Here is a 19,667-nt window from a genome sequence, read left to right on the forward strand (position 1 = left end):
TACACTCCTGCCAGCTGCCCCATAAAATCCAGCACAGCTCTGTGAGCCGATAGAAGATGCTGAATTCAATTCCCGTTTAAAGAAACACAACTGATGGTGTTGCCTTAGAAATTTTAGAAAAATGTGTCTAAGCCCTGGGGTATTGCCCTCCTTCAGTTCTGACACGGTGTATTCAAACACTGAGCTGCTGCTGTGAACATCATGCTGGAAGATCAGATTGCCCTCTTTAAAGGCCTCCCTGTCATTTAGTAGAGAAATCCTCTTCTGGGTGCATGTGTCAGATTTCATTCATAGCAGTATTAACAACAGCTAGAGCCTCAGTGATGTGTGCGCTCTGGGGTCAATGACCATTATATTGTTCTCCTTTGTGAAGAACATTAAACAATGGCCCCTCGCAGCAGAAACGCAAACAGAGCGAGTGGGTTTCACTCTCTTTGTTCTCGTGGTGTTTATTAGGCAGGAAGGACGACTTATTAATGCATTAGCCATGTGTTCATGCAGCTGCATGGGGGGATTGGCACATTTAGTATACACACGGTAAACGTAACAGTAAGCAGAACATCAGGCCTATTTTTTTAATTCATACTGCGAGCATCCAGAGACGTGCACATTCTGAGGTCTTTCTCCTGATTCTCAAAGTGGCATTGATCCCGGCAGCTCTACGTTCCTGTCCAGGTCACCATTCGACCAGCTTTTCCAGCAGTTTTACTCACTGAGCGTGTCGTCTGAGGCTCCAGACAGAAGCTGATAAAAGACGTGGAAGTTCCTCTCGCCTCTCGGCTGCTTCACCACACGTGACTTCTCGAGCAGATCTAAAAAAAGAAAGAAAGAAAAAACAAAAGGAAACAATGACACACAAAGACGAACCAGAAGCCTGCACAGGAAATCCTTCTGCTGCCACTCTCAGGTGCCCCCAGCAGTAAATATCGAGCCGAGCCTCAGGAATTAAAGCTGCCCGGTCTGTATTTATAGAGCTCGACTGGGATCCTCGTCCAGCGATGGTTTTTTCAGTCTCCAAGGTGACCAAACCAATATTGGTAATTATCTCTGTGTGCAAACACCACAGGAAGAAACCCCACGAACGATATCAGACGTCAGCCCTTTCTCCGGGGCTGGAACCGAGTGCACCTGATTAAAGAGGGACCATCATCCTCTCACCACATCAGGAGGAGTACGATTTAATTAAAGCCCGACTGTGCTGCTCAGCAACATCACCGGCTGAATAAGCATTCAATTTGTCTATTTTTAAAAAACAGCTTATTTTAGGAAACTTGAAGAGTTGGTGTTGTACTCAAGTGAAGAGTCTGGGGAACAAACTGACCACAGTGACCGGGACCAAAAATCAGAAGGAAATAAAAACGGCTTTTGGCAATTTTCAGCACTTAAGGCTGTTTAAACACCGACTCACAGATCTGTGGTCGTGGCTCCACTGCAAGCACCAAACTAGAGGTCGCTGCAGCCCCGGGGCTGTCGGGGTTAGCAGCGGATTGTGACACCCACCGGCCACGAATCACGTTAGTGGCTCCGTGAGAGCTTGCACATCAATAATACAACATCCACAACTGAGTGGCTGTCAGCAGCAATACAGAGCTGTGATTAAAGATACAGAGAGGACAAGACAAGCCACTGAAAACCAGTTCCTCCATCACAGACAGACACAGGGGCAGGGCAGCGAAGTGACCTGAGCACAGCCATGTCCAGCCACACTCAGTACTCAGCTTTACTTTGAAGAGAAGGAAGGATTCCACTTTCTGCTGCAAAGCCTCCTGAACAGCGTTTATTTAATGTTCCCTCAGCCTCAGATAAGCAAACACACATTCAAGCATCCGTGCGGGAACAATATTGTGTTATGTTGTGACTAAAGGCATGCCAAAAATGTCTCCCCACTATCATTACCAACGCTACTGAGAACTTCTCATAAATCATAACCAGCTATTCTCGGCCGTAGGAAGCAGCGAAGGCTCAGAGGAGGTTCGTCTAAAACATAATGAGCAGACAGGAATCCATCCAGGCCTGGAAGAGCAGCCGTGTAGCTAGCCAGCTCGGTCTGACCAAGTCACATGTCAGCAGCTGCTTCTCACAGACCATCTTTGTGTCTGACTGACTCAGGCGAGCAGACAGAGGTTCATTTGTGCCTCGGCTGTCAGCTTCCGTCTTTGTTTCTGTGACCTCTGCCGGGGAAACCAGCTCAGACAAAACAATGTGAACAGAGGCGAGATCAAACCAAAACACTGCCAAGGAGCCGAGGGGGGAAAGACGAGGCTGGAATGACGGCGTTTTCGGAGGAATGTGATTTACAAATATTTAAAATATCAATCAGGGAAAAAAAAGAAGCTTTCTTTCCATTTTATTACTCACAGTTACTGATGACTCCGCCCAGGGGATCTCCTTTGAAGTCAAACTCAATGTCCATGTACTTTCCCTGAGGGTCAAAGAGCAGCAGTTAGATTTTATTGCCATTGTCTATTTTTAAAAACGTCGTATAGATTCAGTCGGTCGGAGAAGTGTAAGGACTCCGAGCACCTAAAGATAACAGGGAGGCGTGACCTCTTTTTAAAAAATGACATTCAGGCCTTTTTTCTGACTCTCTCTGAAACCTGGAAGTTGAGACAGAGAGTCCTGTGTTTGGGCTTTTTCCCTCCTCTGATGTATTAATAGCAGACAGCTCCTCTGAACAGGCCAAGCTCTGCTGGTAAATGGGTTTTAGCCAAACTCAATAAGCCTGCTGCACTCAGCAAAATGAAGAGCCAGCTTGACTTATAGTTTTCTGATCAACCGATGGCGTTCTGATGAGCTGATATCTGGTGAGCGGGCCTGAGGTTGCTGCGAAGGTTAGCTAAATATAAACAGATCAGGGTCATAATCCGTTATAACGCTCACCGCTACAACTGCATGTCCGTGCACCGGCACGTGCTGCCATCTAAAAGTAGGCGGATGATTAAAAACCGTGTGCACGGTGACACAAAAACTGGGACACGACAGGTAGGTTGGCAGTTCGCCTGCGAGCTGGCACACGCTGGGAGAATCGTTTTCTTTTACAATAATCGAGCGTCAGGCACAAGAAGGAGAACAAAGTTCAGTCCTGGGGGGCTGGGGTGTTACTGAAATAGACTTTTTTGGGATGGACTGCCAGCTGCTAAGATGAAGTGACTTTTTCTCTTTGAAGAAACTGCAGCTAACTAAACATTCATGTTAGAAACATTTAGAAATGAACAGCGATGGAAATCACAGGAGATCAGACGTCCCCAAAATACTGAACTGGGCAGTTTGAGGAAAACAAAGGCAATGTTACAACTGCAGTTACATTGTTACATTGTAACATTGTAACATTGAAATTGCAGTGTGTGTGTGTGTGTGTGTGTGCGTGTGCGTGTGCGTGTGTGTGCGTGTGTGTGCGTGTGTGTGTGTGTGTGTGTGTGTGTCTCCAAGGACCAAAGCAGCTACTTAATCACCCTTATGACGCCAGACCTATGTTAGAGATAGGCATTAAATTTCTGCTTTTCCAACAATCAGATTCAGAGAGATACGAGACGCAGAGGAACGGGCGGCGCAGTGTAGGTGAAAGGCCTCGTCCTGCTCGCTTTATGTAAAGAGCATTTCCTGAGGCATGTGCACATGTACTATATCAAATGTGCAAAGCCTGCTCAGACTGAGGGGGCGTGTGGACCCGTCTACTGGGAAGATCCAGGGTCTCAGATTACATGGGAACACAGGGAGGACACCAAGAAATATCACCTGTATTTGAAAAAACATATTCACATGCATGATAGTCAAACTACCTCACATGCATGAAAACACGTTCTGGAGTAATGTTGCCATAAACACAAACAGTATAAGCACACAGGACATGCACACCAAGTATTCAAGAAACAAAAGCTTTCTGAAAAAGAATGTGTGTCACGAGATCATTTTTCCAAACCACAGAAGCTCGTCCTGCATACTTACAAATCTGGAAGAGTTGTCATTTCTTACAGTTTTGGCATTTCCAAAAGCTGAAGAGAGGAAAAAAAGAAAAATCAGACACAAATAATTAAACTAATGGATTCAGAAAGCTTTACAAATAATGCAAAGCTTGTGCAAATAACCTCAGAGTAAAGTTACCGCCGATGCATTGCAGAGAGGCCATTAAGAATATTCAAAACCTTCATAATGATCCCTAACCTCGTGCCCGAGTCCAGCTAGCTGTCAATCATACATGGCCTGGATGTCAAAGCCATTTGTACTGATGAGGCCCCATAATTCTGGGTGGATTAAGCAAAGCACCAGGGCTTTGCAGGCTTAGGGCGGGCTGAACCTTGATGTCACGCCACGTTCAAAAAGTGCTTCAATGCGGGCTCCTGCTTGTAAATAAACGTAACTAAAGGGTTCATTAAATATTCATTTTTGACACAAACAACTTTGTGTTTCGTGCACAATCAGGCCTTTCAGAACATCTCCCTGCTACGACCTTTCCATTGGCTTCACACCACATTTCTACATAAAGATGCCATTAACGTGTCACGCATCACAGCGCTATTAGCATAACTGCTTAATTGCTGATAACAGCTGATTAATGTGCATTTAAGTCAGCGGTTGCTGTGAATGTGTGGGCTGCTAGTCTGGCACAATGGCAGCCAGAGGGAGAGGAGGACGGGGAAGGAGAGGGCTGGAGGAAGATAAAGAGACGTAAATGAAAAGAAACCGAGGGCGACAAAGAACGAAACCAACGCGTATCGTGTCGCAGAGCGCGAGCGTGACGGATCCGTCGTGTTAAGCGTGACTCTGTTCCCTTTCCCCCTTCTCAGTGTTAGGGCAATTAGACTGATGTGAGCTAAACTCTTGCAGATGTGCGGGGTTTTCTGCAGCAACCCGGGCATACAGCTTCATCATTCATGGGCATTTCCTGTCCACTGCCCCCAATTAAAATACAGCTGTTTGTGTGCCAGAACTGAGCTGTGGGAATGAGTGTGTGTGTGTGTGTGTGTAGCGTCCCGTTTAGCTAAGAAAATAAAAAAGTGTATTACACAGTATTTATAAGATCCCTAAAGTTATTTTGCGGATGAGTTAACTTGCCTGTGATTACATTTCCATGGTTATATAATCATCTGTGTTTACAGATTAGCTAAGCTAGCTAAAAGAAATGTTTTGTAGGTTGTGTGACTAACTGCCAGGAGCATTTGCATTTTTGTTTTGGTGTATTGTGCATTTGGAAATCAAGCCAAAATATCAAAGACCATCATTAAACGCTCTCATGCAGCGGTTTGCAGTGCATTTACAGTCGGGCTGCAAATATCCTGCACAGTCTTCTCGTTTCCTAAACGCCGAGTAAAGAAAGCCGCTTTTCTCAGCTGCACTTTGAAGATCTCTTGAATTAGAGCAGCTCTGGCAACCCCTCAACACACATCCACCCTCCAAACGTGAACTTCAGACAACCCAGCTCCTGAATTGGGACGCAGCTTGGGCATCTTCACTCACCCTCCAGCACGGGATTGGACTGCAGCAGCTGTTCCTTGACCTTATTCACCTCGTGGCCCTTCCCACACACCGCTGCCACATACGACATTACCAGCTTACTGGCCTCTGAAACACACACACAGATAAATATAATGTGATTCACATGACTGAGGGACAAGTGCAGAGATGTCGACCTGTTTCACCATCCCCTATAAAAATCCCCCTTACATCATCCCCCCCGACAGCCATCAGAGCAGGGTGTGGACCGTTCGTTAGGGTGCAGAGCAGAGGAGGAGGTCCCGTTATAAAGACTTGCTTTGTTAAATTACACGGTGACCAGAATTGCATCACATTATCATCATTCATACTATGATTACACTGAAAGCCAGGGGAAAGCACGGGAATAAAACTTTCTGTGGAGCTGAAAGTGATTTAAAAATGCTCCAGCACAGCGTGCTGCAACTAAGACACGTTTCCCCAAAAATAATTCTCTGCTTGGCTCAAAAAGCTACATGTCCTGTCTGAACAAGCGACAAGCCTCGTCGGACGACGGCTGGCATCAGGATCGTCTCTCCTGACCAGAGAGCGGACGGTGACCCAGAACCGGCGATGCGTGCGGCGTGCCAGGCAAGGACAGGAAAGACCTTCAGAGCAGTCGTCGGTACAGATTCCTGATTAGTCTGGCAAACAGCTCGGGACACGCACTTTTATCTAAACGTAGGAAAAAACTTTTCTGAGTTACAAGCTGAGGACTTTAATCCTCACGTTGTTATCTCTCAGGTTAGGAAAGTAAACGTACTCCGTCTGCAGACAATAAAAACTGTTATGTCTCCTGCACACTGAGATGGAATCCCCTTTATAGAAGCCACAGTCAGAGAGAGCCTGAAAAAAGAAACCCCTATCACACTTTAATGTCAATGACCCATATCGATAGGGTTGGTTTTGATGGCCTCGTTTCACTGCAGAGCTTCGGGGCTGATGAGATTACCGAAATCCAAATTTATCTCCGACTTGGCTGCAGAAACGGCTCCTCGGAGTCGTTTTTTCTTTTCCCTCCAACAACCAGGAGAGGTTTGGAGTTGGAATAAAGCCTGGTGCATCCTACAGAACAGAACACGGCCGGTCTGACTGCACTGTGCCCCCCGTGGTGGACGCCACTGATGCATCACCGAGAAATAATCCTGGTTATGGATAATATATATTCCTACACAGTGCTGACAAAGGCTGCAGGCAAAGTTCTGCTGGGAAATCGGAGCTCCTGTCAGAGATCAGCATAGCAAGAGTTTGAAAGCAGGTTACACAAAGGAAATGTATTGATATGCTGGAACTTCTTAGCTTTATTAATAATGCAACTTGTTGCTTAAACATGTGGTGTTCAGTGTATTCAGATTTTTAGGGGGTGATGTAGGATGATGGAGAGGTCTGAAAAGCCCTCAAAAAATACGACAAATAAAGTACAGCTTTAGAAAAATGAAAACATAACAGTCTGAGGTCATTAAGGTTGTTTTGCACAGCCTTATAAATGCATGTAGGGATTTTGTACAGCTTACTCGGGCTGCTGCCACGTCTCACCGAGCCAGAACGTTCTTCGGGACAACGTTGGCCGTGCGAACAGGTCAGAGTTTGAACTCAAAGTATGAATGAATGTCTGCAGCTGCACTGAGCTGCAGCAGCACTCCCAGAGCCAACACGCAGTCAGATGCATACTGCTGTTACCTGTGACACAGCACAGGAAATACCATCCTCTTGTGTTTCTGTACAGTATGTGAAACTGCTCCAGAACATGGATACACCATCATAAAAACCACACAATATGGAAAAAAGCTTCAGTCTGATGGAAAGTCCAGCCTTTAAGTGTTCATAACAGTGTGAATGTGACTGACTGGCTCTGAATATACATAATTTCACAAATATGAGGAAACCACAGCCGTGTGTTTGCTGCTGTAATATGTCTACCGCCATGACTTTATGTGAGCAGAGTCATTATCTAGTTTCATGTCCCAACACGATGTTCTCAAAACAAAACTGACATCAGCTCCCTTTTTATGGAGGATTACATCCCACAGCCCTTATCGGCTTCTTTACAAGTTATGACTACATTTAAAACAAAGAACCGCTGAGCACATGAAGTGTTAGACACTCTGTTAGAGCCTGATTGAAGGTGTTCGTTCAGTGTGGTGAGGTGATCCCGTTACCTGCTCTGAAGTTATGACACAACAAAAAAAACTGAGCATTTACCAGTTTTCCCAGCTCCGCTCTCCCCTGTGATGAGAATGCACTGGTCCTTGTCCTGGTCCCTCAGCGAGCGGTAGGCCTCGTCTGCCAAAGCGTAGCTGCAAAAGCACAAACCCGAAAGCCTCCACGTTACATTTGCACACAGCTAACTGCTGTTCACGTATATTCTCTGACATTTTGTGGGTGAGGGCAGTTAGAGGTCGTTCACACACGCTGCACGCTTATGTGCCAGGCTGCATGGCGTCTACACTAATCACCAGCACGTGGGATCACTGGCTTGGATCGGGACATCTTGGACATGCACAGACGTGCAGTGAGCTGCAGCTTTATTTGGCTGGCCTGTCCTCGGGATTTGGCTCTGACAAAACTTAATTATTAAAATGATGTCACAGCGACTCTGATTTGTTGTATATTTATACACATATTGAAACCTTTACATATAAAATGCATTTTTAGGAATCTGCCTGCTTTAATAAAACCTCAAGAGGTCCCCGAATAATGAAAGCAGTCTACGTGAAACCGACCTGGGTGGATAATTAATGATACAAAGGTTAAAAAAAAACCTACGTCTTACATTCTGGGACAACAACACAAAGGAAAAGTGAAACTACAGTTTCGCCCCCACTCAGTTCCACAACAATACATTATTTGTTCTCTTAATGCAGGAAATCCCCTGTGATGGTCTGAGATCAGGGTGTGGATGTACGAGGGCCATATCGCAGTGACAGCTTTTTATCTCTTGTGGCAAAATGGTCTATAATTCTGACACGATATTCCCACAAAGACAGAGCGCTAAGGAGACGCCTGCGACAACAACTTTTTACAGCTTCCATTTGGCAAACAGTCGTTCACAGCGCGGCAAGAGCTGCGTCCAACTTTCTCCTCCAACAGGACACGAGACGGCAAATCAGCTGTTCCGGCCCGTACTTTGGCTTGATTCAGGAATTTGGTCCAAAGCAGTGTGTGTGTGTGTGTGTGTGTGTGTGTGTGTGTGTGTGTGTGTGTGTGTGTGTGTGTGTGTGTGCAGGAAAAGATAGAGTGGATTTGCAATATCGGATCATCTAAGACCTCCATTATGAGCTCCGGCAGGATTAAGTAAAGGCTGATGTATTGTGGGGGTGTCACTGGAAAGAAACTGGGATAACACAAATTTTGTCTTAAGCTCATTTCAAACAGACGACCTCGCTGCTCACGTGACCCCGAGAGTCCCCAAGATCTCTACAGATACAACAAGACTCTCTTAGTTCTGATAACATTGAAAGCATCAAGGTCTTAATCTCCCAGCTTTTCGAGTATCAAGCAAAGATCAACATCTTTAAGTTTTACATTTCACATTGAGTAAAGGGTAAACATAGCTCTAGGTCATTTTGGAGGAATGCTTCAGAAACGGCCTCTCCCCAGCGTCTAATTTGCTCTTATTCCTGCCTGGAGGGTGGGAACACTCAAAAAGTCCCAGGTCTCGGTAATATCCCAAATCAAGAATTTATATGCACAAAGTGCACCCGACGTGAACGCAGGGAGGAATGTGACATTCACGGATGCTGACACGCAGCACTACCATTGGGCACTGGGTCTGAACTCTGAACGCTTGCTGAGGTTACATTTATTTGTAGAGGCAATGCTGTTGTCAGATTCAAGTACTCTGCACATCAAAATGAGCTCCAACCATCTGGCTTTAAAACCAGTTAAATTAGGTTCAAAGCGATTTCTAAAGGAAGTGTCATCATTCGAGTTTGTGCAAAGGCTGTCCGGCATCATTCTGTAATTCCTGCTCCAGCTTTCAGAAATCCACCAAGACGTGGAAAATGAAACTCCTGCCTAAATCTAATTTTGGGTGAAGCAGCGAATGCATTAGTGAGGCCGGGGCTGCACGGAGCCGAACTTTAAAGCGTGCAATCACACACTGAACTAACACTGACCCCTGATTTGTAAAGAAGTTGATTGCTAGTAGGAAGCCATGACAGAGAGAGTGCCAGAGATAGACAGCCTAGTGAATGTATTCCAGACCACAATATGAAGTTAAAGCTCAGGCGGGCTAATGGAGCTCAAGGTTCTGCACCATCACACATTGATTTGGATCAGACCTCATTCGGCCCTGCTGCCAGGCCTCTCCTTTAACAGCCCCCAGTGCAGGCCCGCAAACAATCCATAAGGTAATGGGCTATACTAGGGCAGCATTTCTCCGACTGACAGGCTGGTGTGAGTAGTAAATATAATTGTGAACTAATATGAAGGAACCCAGAGAAACCATACCACACCAAAGAACAGGATTCCAGTTAAACTCCCATTCAGTCCATTTATTTACCCTGGAGTCCTGTAAATATGGCTAATAAATAATAACCCAGATGTGCTGTAGGCATCCAGGACAACAGTTTGCCAATTCAATTTCATTTATACAGCGTAAAATCACAACAACAGTCGCCTCACAGTGCTTTACTGTAGACCCTACAATAACACATACAGAGAAATACCCAGCACTTTGGCGACAGTGGGAAGGAAAAACTCCCTTTTAACAGGAAGAAACCTCCAGCAGAACCAGGCTCAGGGAGGGGCGGGGCCATCTGCTGCGATTGGTTGGGGAGAGAGAAGGAAGACAGGATAAAGACATGCTGTGGAAGAGAGACAGAGATTAATAACAAAAACACCCAGTGCATCATGGGAATCCCCAGCAGCCTACATCTATTGCAGCATAACTAAGGGAGGATTCAGGGTCACCTGGTCCAGCCCTAACTATATGCTTTAGCAAAAAGGAAAGTTTGAAGCCTAATCTTGAAAGTAGAGATAGTGTCTGTCTCCTGAATCCAAACTGGAAGCTGGTTCCACAGAAGAGGGGCCTGAAAACTGAAGGCTCTGCCTCCCATTCTACTTTTAAATACTCTAGGAACAACAAGTAGGCCTGCAGAGCGAGAGTGAAGTGCTCTAATAAGATAAGATAAGATAAGATTAGATAGAACTTTATTAATCCCTCGGGTGGGTTCCTCTGGGAAATTCGATTTCCAAAAAAGCACAGCACCGACAGAAGTTACAGAGTTATACACACACACATATATATAAATACAGAGACAATATAAATAAAATATACGAAGGGGATAAATAGAATAAATAGGAATAAAAATAAAAATACAAGTGAATTGCACATTTCAAGTATTGAGTCTATTGCACCGTTGACTATTTACAAAAGTATTGCACAAAAGGTATTGCACAGTGAGGTGAAGAGGCACTACAGCTTAGTTGTTCCCCCCTCCTTTGTCCTCCTGTTTCCCCTCCCTCTCCCCTCTCTAATAGGGTGATATGGTACTACAAGGGCATTAAGATAAGATGGGGCCTGATTATTTAAGACCTTGTATGTGAGGAGCAGGATTTTGAATTCTGGATTTAACAGGAAGCCAAAACAGGTTTATAGATATAGTCATATCTGAAGGTTACACTTCGTCGTCCCGTGGATTTATTTCCACGCATCCTCCAGGTCAGAAACACTGAGTGTGAAATTAACCGTGAATGTTACGTTTTTGCAGGGAACTGAAACCAACTTCCAGCTAGCAGCATTATTTTTTTCTGTCCCCAAGTATAAGCCTCTAATTCAATCCCCACCCCCACAAGCTCTGATCACAGCCCACCCCCCTGCCCTCTCCTGTACAACCAATCCAACGGGGTTGCATGGACGAGACCTGCCACAGGACATTACGTCACTGCTGAAAACGGCAGCAGAGCACAGCAGATGTCTGCTTTGTGAAAACACTCCTGTTGCCTGACCTGATCCTGACAATGAGCAAACCATCACACAATTATCCCCCCCAGAGGAAGCCTGTGGGCCCGGGGGAAGGGGCGAGTGTACCAGGAGAGGGCAGGGGGCGTAAAATAGGAGAGTGGGGGTCTTTTGCCACGGATTTGTCCCAGTGAGAGACAGAGACCCACACACACACTTGCTATTCATATTCGTAATTATAATATGAATAGAGGTCAGCAGAAACAAGCCACACCCAAACCTTCACAAGATTTGCATCTTAAAATTGAAGAAATAAAACATTTAATCACCAGTAATTTGTCTCAACTTACAGTTTGTGATAATAATTATTCTGTATTTTTATTAAATGGACAAAAAATAAATAAAAATGTGCGTATTTACAAATAAGAGAGCAACATAAAGCTGGGAAATGAGTCTAAACAGCAATTAGAGTTGTGAAGTGATGAAGCATCAAGACCTTGAGAGAGAAAACAGAGAGTGAGGACTAAAAACCCCCCAGAGGCCTCCCTGATCAGTGTGTGGAGATGGGGGTTAGGCTGGGATCAGGCCTTGGGCTGTAAGCGCTGCTTGGCACCTCCCCTAGACATCTGCCTGCAGGCTGTAATTTGGACGTGCACGTGGCAGCGGTGAACACAAAGCCACACTGGCATGAGGTAAGCAGCAGAAAATAGTGCCTTCAGTTCTTTTACCACCAGCCTCTGGTAGCACAGGAGGTTGGTGACCTGAATTTCAAGGGTGGAGTACTTTGAGGAGAGACTGAACATACTTTAATGTCAGGATAGATGGTGATGAAGCTGTAATGTATGGCCTGGAGCCCACCCAGCTACTGGAAGATAAAAGGCTGTCCCCAATTAATGATCATCTTACTCAGGGGCTCTTAGCCGTGTCATCGTGCCGCCTTTTGCACATTTGCGAAGTCATTTTCCAAAAAATCGTTTCATATCTTGCCCTGCAGTGGTAGTTATTGTTACTCGTTTTCATGCATAGGAGGGGGCAGCACAGTAGCCTGTGATCTCAGCGTGACCTGGCTCCTCTACAGGAAATCCGCCGCGCTCCAAAGAAGAAGCCAAGGAAACAACTCTTTCCTGACGCTGTACGGCCAGGTGGAAGAGTGGGTGAGTGCTGCAAGAAACACAGGGACGCGCAAATTCAGTGGCACATGCTTGGAGAGTTTAACCTTGTGGTGTGGGTGGGCAAGAGAGCGGATACGCACATGCACACAAAAGATCTTGATCCTAACAGATGTGCACCATCTGCACACCAAGTAAAACAATGCTGTTCTGTAAAACAGGTGGTAAGGAAAAGATCAGCTCACAGGACGAGCATCTAACAAAGAAGAAGAATATGACTACTGTCTCATAATCAAAGGAGGATTCGAAATGTGCAGCGTGCAATAAGGAACACCTATAACTTACTAAATTGAAAGTTCATAGTTAAGCACAGCTGCCACAGCTCTATAATTTATTCAACACTAGGTCGTCTAAGACCTTGGCTAAATTGCTCATTGATACCATCCACCCATACATCAAACTTTGAAAGGATCTACAGCTTTAATTTATTTTACCACACAGCAATTTAGTGTTCCAGAGCCGAGGAAAACACCAGTCCGAGCTGTGTATGCGATCAGTGAGAAAGCAGGAAATCAGCAGGTTGAGCAAGGTAGCAAACATCCTCAAAGACGCATTCAAGCAAAGAATTTTATCAATCTCTGGCATCAGGCTTTTGTGAATATGCTTTAATACATATTTTTCATGCACACACACATATTCAAATCTATAATAAAAGGTTTGAATGGTGTCATGAGAATTTATGCAAAGGAAAATTTTAAGGAAAGCAAAAGAACCTTGAAAGTAACAATTGTGTAAAAGATGGCCACATGTGCCGAGCTGCAGACAGCATGATGGAAACAGCTTTTTATAGCTTCGAAAGCGCCGTCCAGTCAGGTTTGAGGACTTCCTCTCTTCAGGGCTCCTGGTCACTACAGGCTCAGAGGCCTTTAAATGCAAAACAAATCTCAGTATTTAAGTACGTGGCTGCTGGTACTGAGATAAACGTGTTCATTTATTTTGTTTCAGTGGGCGACAGACTAGGACTGCAGGTCGGCCGGTTTATCACAGAGACTCTTGCTACCTGGCCATGCTGTTGTAATAAAGGTAGAATACTAAGATAAGCAAGGCTGCTTTGAAAGCAACATTATCTGGACGGCAGCATATGCTGCAAAACTTGTTTATCATACAGCATATGTGCAAGTCGCTAATGTCGTGCCATCATGGACGCGGGCTTTTGAACCGGGAGCTGACAGCAGGCCAGATGTTCCCTCTCTTCTTCACCCAAAAGCTGCATTGTTGATGGTTTCCCAAAGTCATTTCAAATCTCGATTTGTTGGACACAACACGACAAAATTGCTTCTCTTGAGTCTGTGTGCTCTAATAACACGTCTACTTTGTTACTTGCTATGACGCCGCAAGGTGTCATAGCAAGGTTACATAATACAGCAAGGTTACATAATACACTGGTGTCAATCTCAATAATAAAATGTTCCTATTCATAGTCATTTGCTTAATATGCAACCTTTGTTCTCAATAAATTAATTCCAATGTCCAAGGTCTACAATCCATGCAAAAATCAAGCTTGGCCCTGATAATCATCCCTACATCTCTCCATGTAACGCCATCAGCTCGACCTTTGGGGCCTGGGGTCAGGCTCTTTGGGTCTGTCAAGTGTGACTGGCAGTAATAACTCACAGCTCACAGACAGATTTGGGCCACGCCCACACTAATGCGTTTTCGATTGAAAACTTTTTCTCCCGTCCACGCTGAGACGGCGTTTTCAAAACACTCTCAAAAGCGCATACATACATACATACATACATACATCGCAGTGTGGACAGCAAAAATGGAGACTTTCTAAAATGATGACACATGTTAGTCATGTGATGCAGTCATGTGACTAATTAAACAAAGACAGCGGAGGGCGTTACACAGCAGCTGTTTTGTTTGACAGCTCTATTAAAGATGAATATCAGCCTGCACGCGCTCCTGAGAGCTTTTCTTCAAATTCTTTAATTCTCACTCGCTTTTGCAACTTTGTACTTTTGTGTTACTCGCAGCAACAACTCCACCTCATTGTGAGTCCATTTAAAAAAAACTCGCTGCTTTTCCTCCACATTTTGCTGCAACGTTTCAAAGAGCCGGAAAGTAAATAAGCGGCAGACGGAAATGAGGCAGGTCGAATCTTCTTGCGCTTCACGCATGCGCAGGACTGGAACGTAATGTTTTCAGCCGTTTCAAAGTGGACGCACAACTGTGTGAAAAAGACCGAAAACACTAGTGTGGACGCGGCGCGCTTTCGGAAGGAAACGCCGTTTTCAAATCTGTCCGGGCTGGTGTGGACGTAGCCTTAGAAATACGAGTTTATATAATAATGTACGTCGTTGTTATATCAAAATGTAAATAAATGATCTGCCTCATAATAACACATAAACCAGTTTGTTATTACTCTCAGTCTTAGTGAGATTATTATGTGTGACAGTTAATAAGACATCAGTTTGTGAGAGTTTACTTTGTGTGTCTGTGTGTTGTTCGGGGCAGATAATACTTACTGAGCACCTGCAAAAAATTAATTAAAGCATGCGGTGTGTGCTCGCTTCTATTGAGGCTCTTCAGCACACAATAATATAAATAAATCTTATTATTGTCGGAGATATAAGGTTGGACGCTGGAACAATATTGCACGCAGCTAATACGAGTCTTATCTATTTGCCTGCGTTTCGGTATGCCTCACATATTTTGTTATGCAAGCTGTGTACACAGATAAAAGCTGCACCCATTGTTCTGACTATGAATAGGCAGAGTTTACAATGGATTTGGACGCTGACACACAGAGCAAATCCATTTAAAAAATATATGCTCGCCGAAGCAATAACTATCAGCCGCAGCAGTGTTTAATCTGTATCGTGTTAAACTATTGGCAGGTAAACGTATCGTCTTTGAAGACGGGGAAAATCTAAAGCTTTCTAAATTAAACACTGACAGCAGGGTTTTTAGTCTCATGGCATCAAAAAGATGAAAACTGCTCATGTAGAATTACAGCACAAATCAAGAGTCAAAACCAGCACGATCATACTTAACACAGACACGTTTTTCATCTCACGGTTTGTACGTTCAGTAACAAGCAACAGGGGCCCAACGTGAGCAAGAAGCAGGATGTAAGGGACTGCTCTCCTCAGGGGCAACGGGAGGTTATTACCGTCATGACGTCCGAAAAATAATTCGTTTATTCTGCATTTATTAGCCATTTTTTCAGTTTCAACCTGATGGGCTGCTTAAGCTCTACAGGCTCCTAATCAGTGTGTGTACACTGTACTGCATTTTTCTAATGATATAAGCAGCCAGAGTACTGCCTGCATGCACGAATATGCAGCAACTGATTAGAAATTCTTGCATTATCCAGTTGAACACATTTGCATTTTATTCTTGGGTTGATGAGGTGGGTGGAAAAAGGAACACACACACGTTTTCTATCGTCTCACCATTACGCCAACACACATGCTGGAGAGGACTCACGCTGCCCACCTGAGTCAAAGTGCCATTTCAACAAGTGCCCACTTAAATCCACCTACATGCAGGTTCTGAGGTGCAACTTACCAAGGCGTCCTTGAACACAGTATTATAACACCAGAACAGTCCATGTGACTCGTTTGTTACCCAACAGCTCGAGCTGTGCAAATATCCAATAATATGTACTGTGTCCTTATTTCATATAATTTATAACATGCATAAATCCACATATTGCCTTTTGGTTAGTGTTAGATAGCACAGGTGTGATATCATCCTGCAGTAAATGACTCTGAAGTCCACATCCAGTGAGTAAACTTTATTTCTTCCAACCATATCTTGTTCAAAATAAATAAAATACTAGCAGAAGCTGAAAATTTCTGGATCAGAGTGAAAAAAGGAAGTGAAAGCTGAAATCTGTGAGAAGGATGAAACAGTTGTAAACTCGTGGAGAAGGGTTAACACGTTATACGTAGTGTAATTAAACATTACATAGGGTCGCATTGAGAGATCTGATATATGACTGTTATCAGACAGGAAGTACAGTTAGTTTACACGTGATACCCAACCTTTGACCTCGTGAGCACAAGTCTTTCTATTAAAAGTGTAATAACAATGATTTATGTCACCAGTGCTTCTAACAGATGCTGCAGGTCCTTCACATTATGCTTAATATGACTGGACCTGGACCAGTGGGAAAATAATAATAATGAAGAGCAAAGCTCAAATCAAACAACTCTACTTGAAGTGTAATTGTATTCCTTTATTGTTTTGATTAACTTTTGAGCGCCTCATGCTGAGACAGATCTTAATACTGACGTCAAGACACAGACGTGACAGCTGGAAGTGCTGATGCACACCATGGTGATGAAGCTCTGTGGTCAGCGCTTCAGTCAAAACTTTATTAAACATTAGGAAAATGTGATCCTTGTCTTGACTGTCAGCACACAGTAATGGTGGCTTCAGAGAGGACACTGACTTTAATGTTAACTCCAAGCTTAAACACAACTGTAACCCGACTACGCTGATCCACGAGGTTTCACCTCATTACGCCCGACCTCGGCGCCCACATGTGGACTTCCGGACACGACAAGGACAGAGTTTGTTCAGAGTTTCCAAAGAGGTGTGTGCATATACACAGAAACGTATGCACACATGCAAACGCCTCAATCTGTGACTGGCTAAGTGGCAAGGGGCAGACAATACAGGACTGCAGGCCATCTGCATGCTGCTGCGCGTGAAGAAAGCCCACTGATTAGTTCATCTCTAATGGGCTGCCTGTGTTTTGAAAGGAGGAAAACACCTGCCAGTTAATCATTAGGTGCCTCATCTGGGCAGGGAGCATTTTACTTAATTGGACAGCAGACAGAAGAGCGGACAGATTCATGCAGACGGGTGTGGCCGTGCAGCTCCGCAGAACTACGAACGAAATCTCCATCCGGGCTTGCGTTCAGCCATTTTTATGAACAGAGAGAGGAAAAATGGAAAAAGCAAAAAAGACTTACAGTCCCCTAAACTTCAGTATTAAAAGGTGTTACGAGCCATCATGGGCAGAATTTACAGGCATACATATTCAAAAGCATCTCTGGATATTGTAAAATCTTCCAGAGCAATGTGCAGGTCGTGAATCAGACTGCAGGCTGCTCGATAACTGCTGCGCGGGTTCTCCTAAACTGATCAATATGTACTGCACGGCTCTCTGGCCTGGCATCAGCCACTGTTTATTCGTAATAATTATAATTAAGATGGGAGCTCAACAGTCAATTAGCCTACTTACAACATTACAGATAGGGGACCAGCTGCAGGTCTGCCTCCAGCTGATGTACACACATCACAATTTGTCTGGGGACCAAAGGAGCAGGTGCGAAATACGTTTCCACCTGCACGCCATCGATGTAACTTACTCTTACAGCAAACACACACCCGGTATACACACAGTGAGGCAACAACAACACAACAGCACTAACCAATAGTAACGAGTTTTACAAAATCCGTAATTGTCCTGAATCACCTGAAGTCGCACATCTTCCACCATCGCCCAAACGCACCAGCATCGAGGGAACTGCCATTTATACGCATCATTGTGTAACTGCAACAACTACTTCAGCATCAGCCATCGAGGAGCCAGAAGTGACCACGGCATGATGCCATCCATTTGTGTTTAATGCAGCTTCGTGCTTCTGGATCTTTGGGGCCTCCAAAGAACTGCGACCTTGTCTGTTCTGAGCTTCTGACTTTATACCGTATCAAGTGTCTAATGAGGATCAGAGATGAGAAGAGGACGATTATACAGCCCCCTGTAGTTAGCTTAATTAAAGCTCAACACTGAAGGACGTCAGACCCGCCCAGTCAGTGTGCTAATATTCCTGCAGAGGCTAAATGAGTTACCAAAAACAGGAACTTGTGTTTTAAAATTGGAAACGCTGCAGAGAACCGAGAGTCATCTTTAATCTAAAAATATTAGCCGGACACTCGGTTCTCTAGAGTCCATAAATATTGTGCATTCGAGAAGGAAAAACGAAACAAAGCAAATTATGATGCACGCTCATACTGGCTGATTTCTCCTGCTCCGCTCTGGCCTCGCCTGCACGGCTACATCACAGCAGAGTCCCGATCGACGCTTAAAAACAATAAATACAAAAACAACCCAGGAGCAGACTGAGTGGACGCGGCGTGCCGAGTGTGTCGTCAGCTCTTTAAAAACAAAAAGGCGACTCCTGTGACTGAGGATGATTTCCTTTGTGTTTGTGAAACACTGCTCTGCTTTGAATACCAGTCAAGTCAAATCTATTCAAATAACAACATTCAAATGAATTTGTAAACCACAGCTATCCAGCTGCAGCGAGCACGTTTTTCATCTTTTCTGTGTGTAAAAGGGGAAAAAACTAATGTCAGTATGGGAAACATTCAGCTGCAAGATGGAAAGAAGTGAACGAAGCCACACGCATCGCATGACTCAAACTGACCTCCTGAGGTTTTAGTACATTTACATACATTTTGTAAAATTTCTGTCAAGTGCTGGTCGCCCGGGCGGACGCATGTGACCACACTGAGGGTTTAATATTACAGGAGATCGATGCTGTGCTGCAAAGCCGAGTCCAGATGGTCCGACTCGAGGATTAACATCAATTTATGAAGCATGTTGACATAACCTGCCTTTGAGCTCTTCTTAAAGAGTCTGTCCCATTAAAGAGGCCATGATCTTTAGTGAGCAATTATCCATACGTTGTATTATTCTTGCTCCCTCTGCAGGGATGCACGCTTTGATGCTTTTTGCAGAGCATGAAAAGAAAAGCTTGTAGCAGAGCCTGTTTCTGGGGCTTCTGCCTGCTGCATATCGCACATTTTTTAATTTACCATGAACCTTTTGACCTGTACAGAGTCGCAGGCTTCTATTCATTGTTCCAGTTTTCAAAGTTTCAGGAAGATGAGTTGAAACCATGCATTTTTCTCAAACATGCACGGCTGTCTTTTTACAGCAATAAACCCTTTCAGTTCATATTAGCAGTGCAAACGGTCTGCTGTTCAGCCCTGTGCGACGACCTAAATGATCCAGTGGAAATGCAGTTAAGAGATTATTTTGAAAATCTTGCACGCTGCCAAAAATCAGTGTTGTTGTTTGTAATGCTCTGATAATCATGCTGGCCATTTACATTTCTGGCTACTTTCACAGTTTGACCGTGAGACTCGCGGCTCTG

The 19,667-nt window shown here is 44.5% G+C and overlaps 1 protein-coding gene across 6 annotated transcripts in view; it reads right to left on the reverse strand.

Annotated features, from left to right (window-relative positions):
- Positions 1-19,667, reverse strand: part of myo1b (myosin IB) — a 55,733-nt gene that overhangs the window by 22,467 nt on the left and 13,599 nt on the right. For all 6 annotated transcript variants that reach the window (XM_026145208.1, XM_026145214.1, XM_026145211.1 and 3 more), the window contains exons 4-8: positions 7,672-7,766; positions 5,455-5,559; positions 3,946-3,992; positions 2,359-2,422; positions 714-812 (exon numbers count right to left, since the gene is read on the reverse strand). In XM_026145208.1, the coding sequence (XP_026000993.1) occupies positions 714-812; positions 2,359-2,422; positions 3,946-3,992; positions 5,455-5,559; positions 7,672-7,766 (410 nt within the window). The remainder of the gene's footprint in view (positions 1-713; positions 813-2,358; positions 2,423-3,945; positions 3,993-5,454; positions 5,560-7,671; positions 7,767-19,667) is intronic.

This window comes from Astatotilapia calliptera, chromosome 16, assembly GCF_900246225.1.
Source record: "Astatotilapia calliptera chromosome 16, fAstCal1.2, whole genome shotgun sequence".
Classification (NCBI taxonomy): Eukaryota; Metazoa; Chordata; class Actinopteri; order Cichliformes; family Cichlidae; genus Astatotilapia; species Astatotilapia calliptera.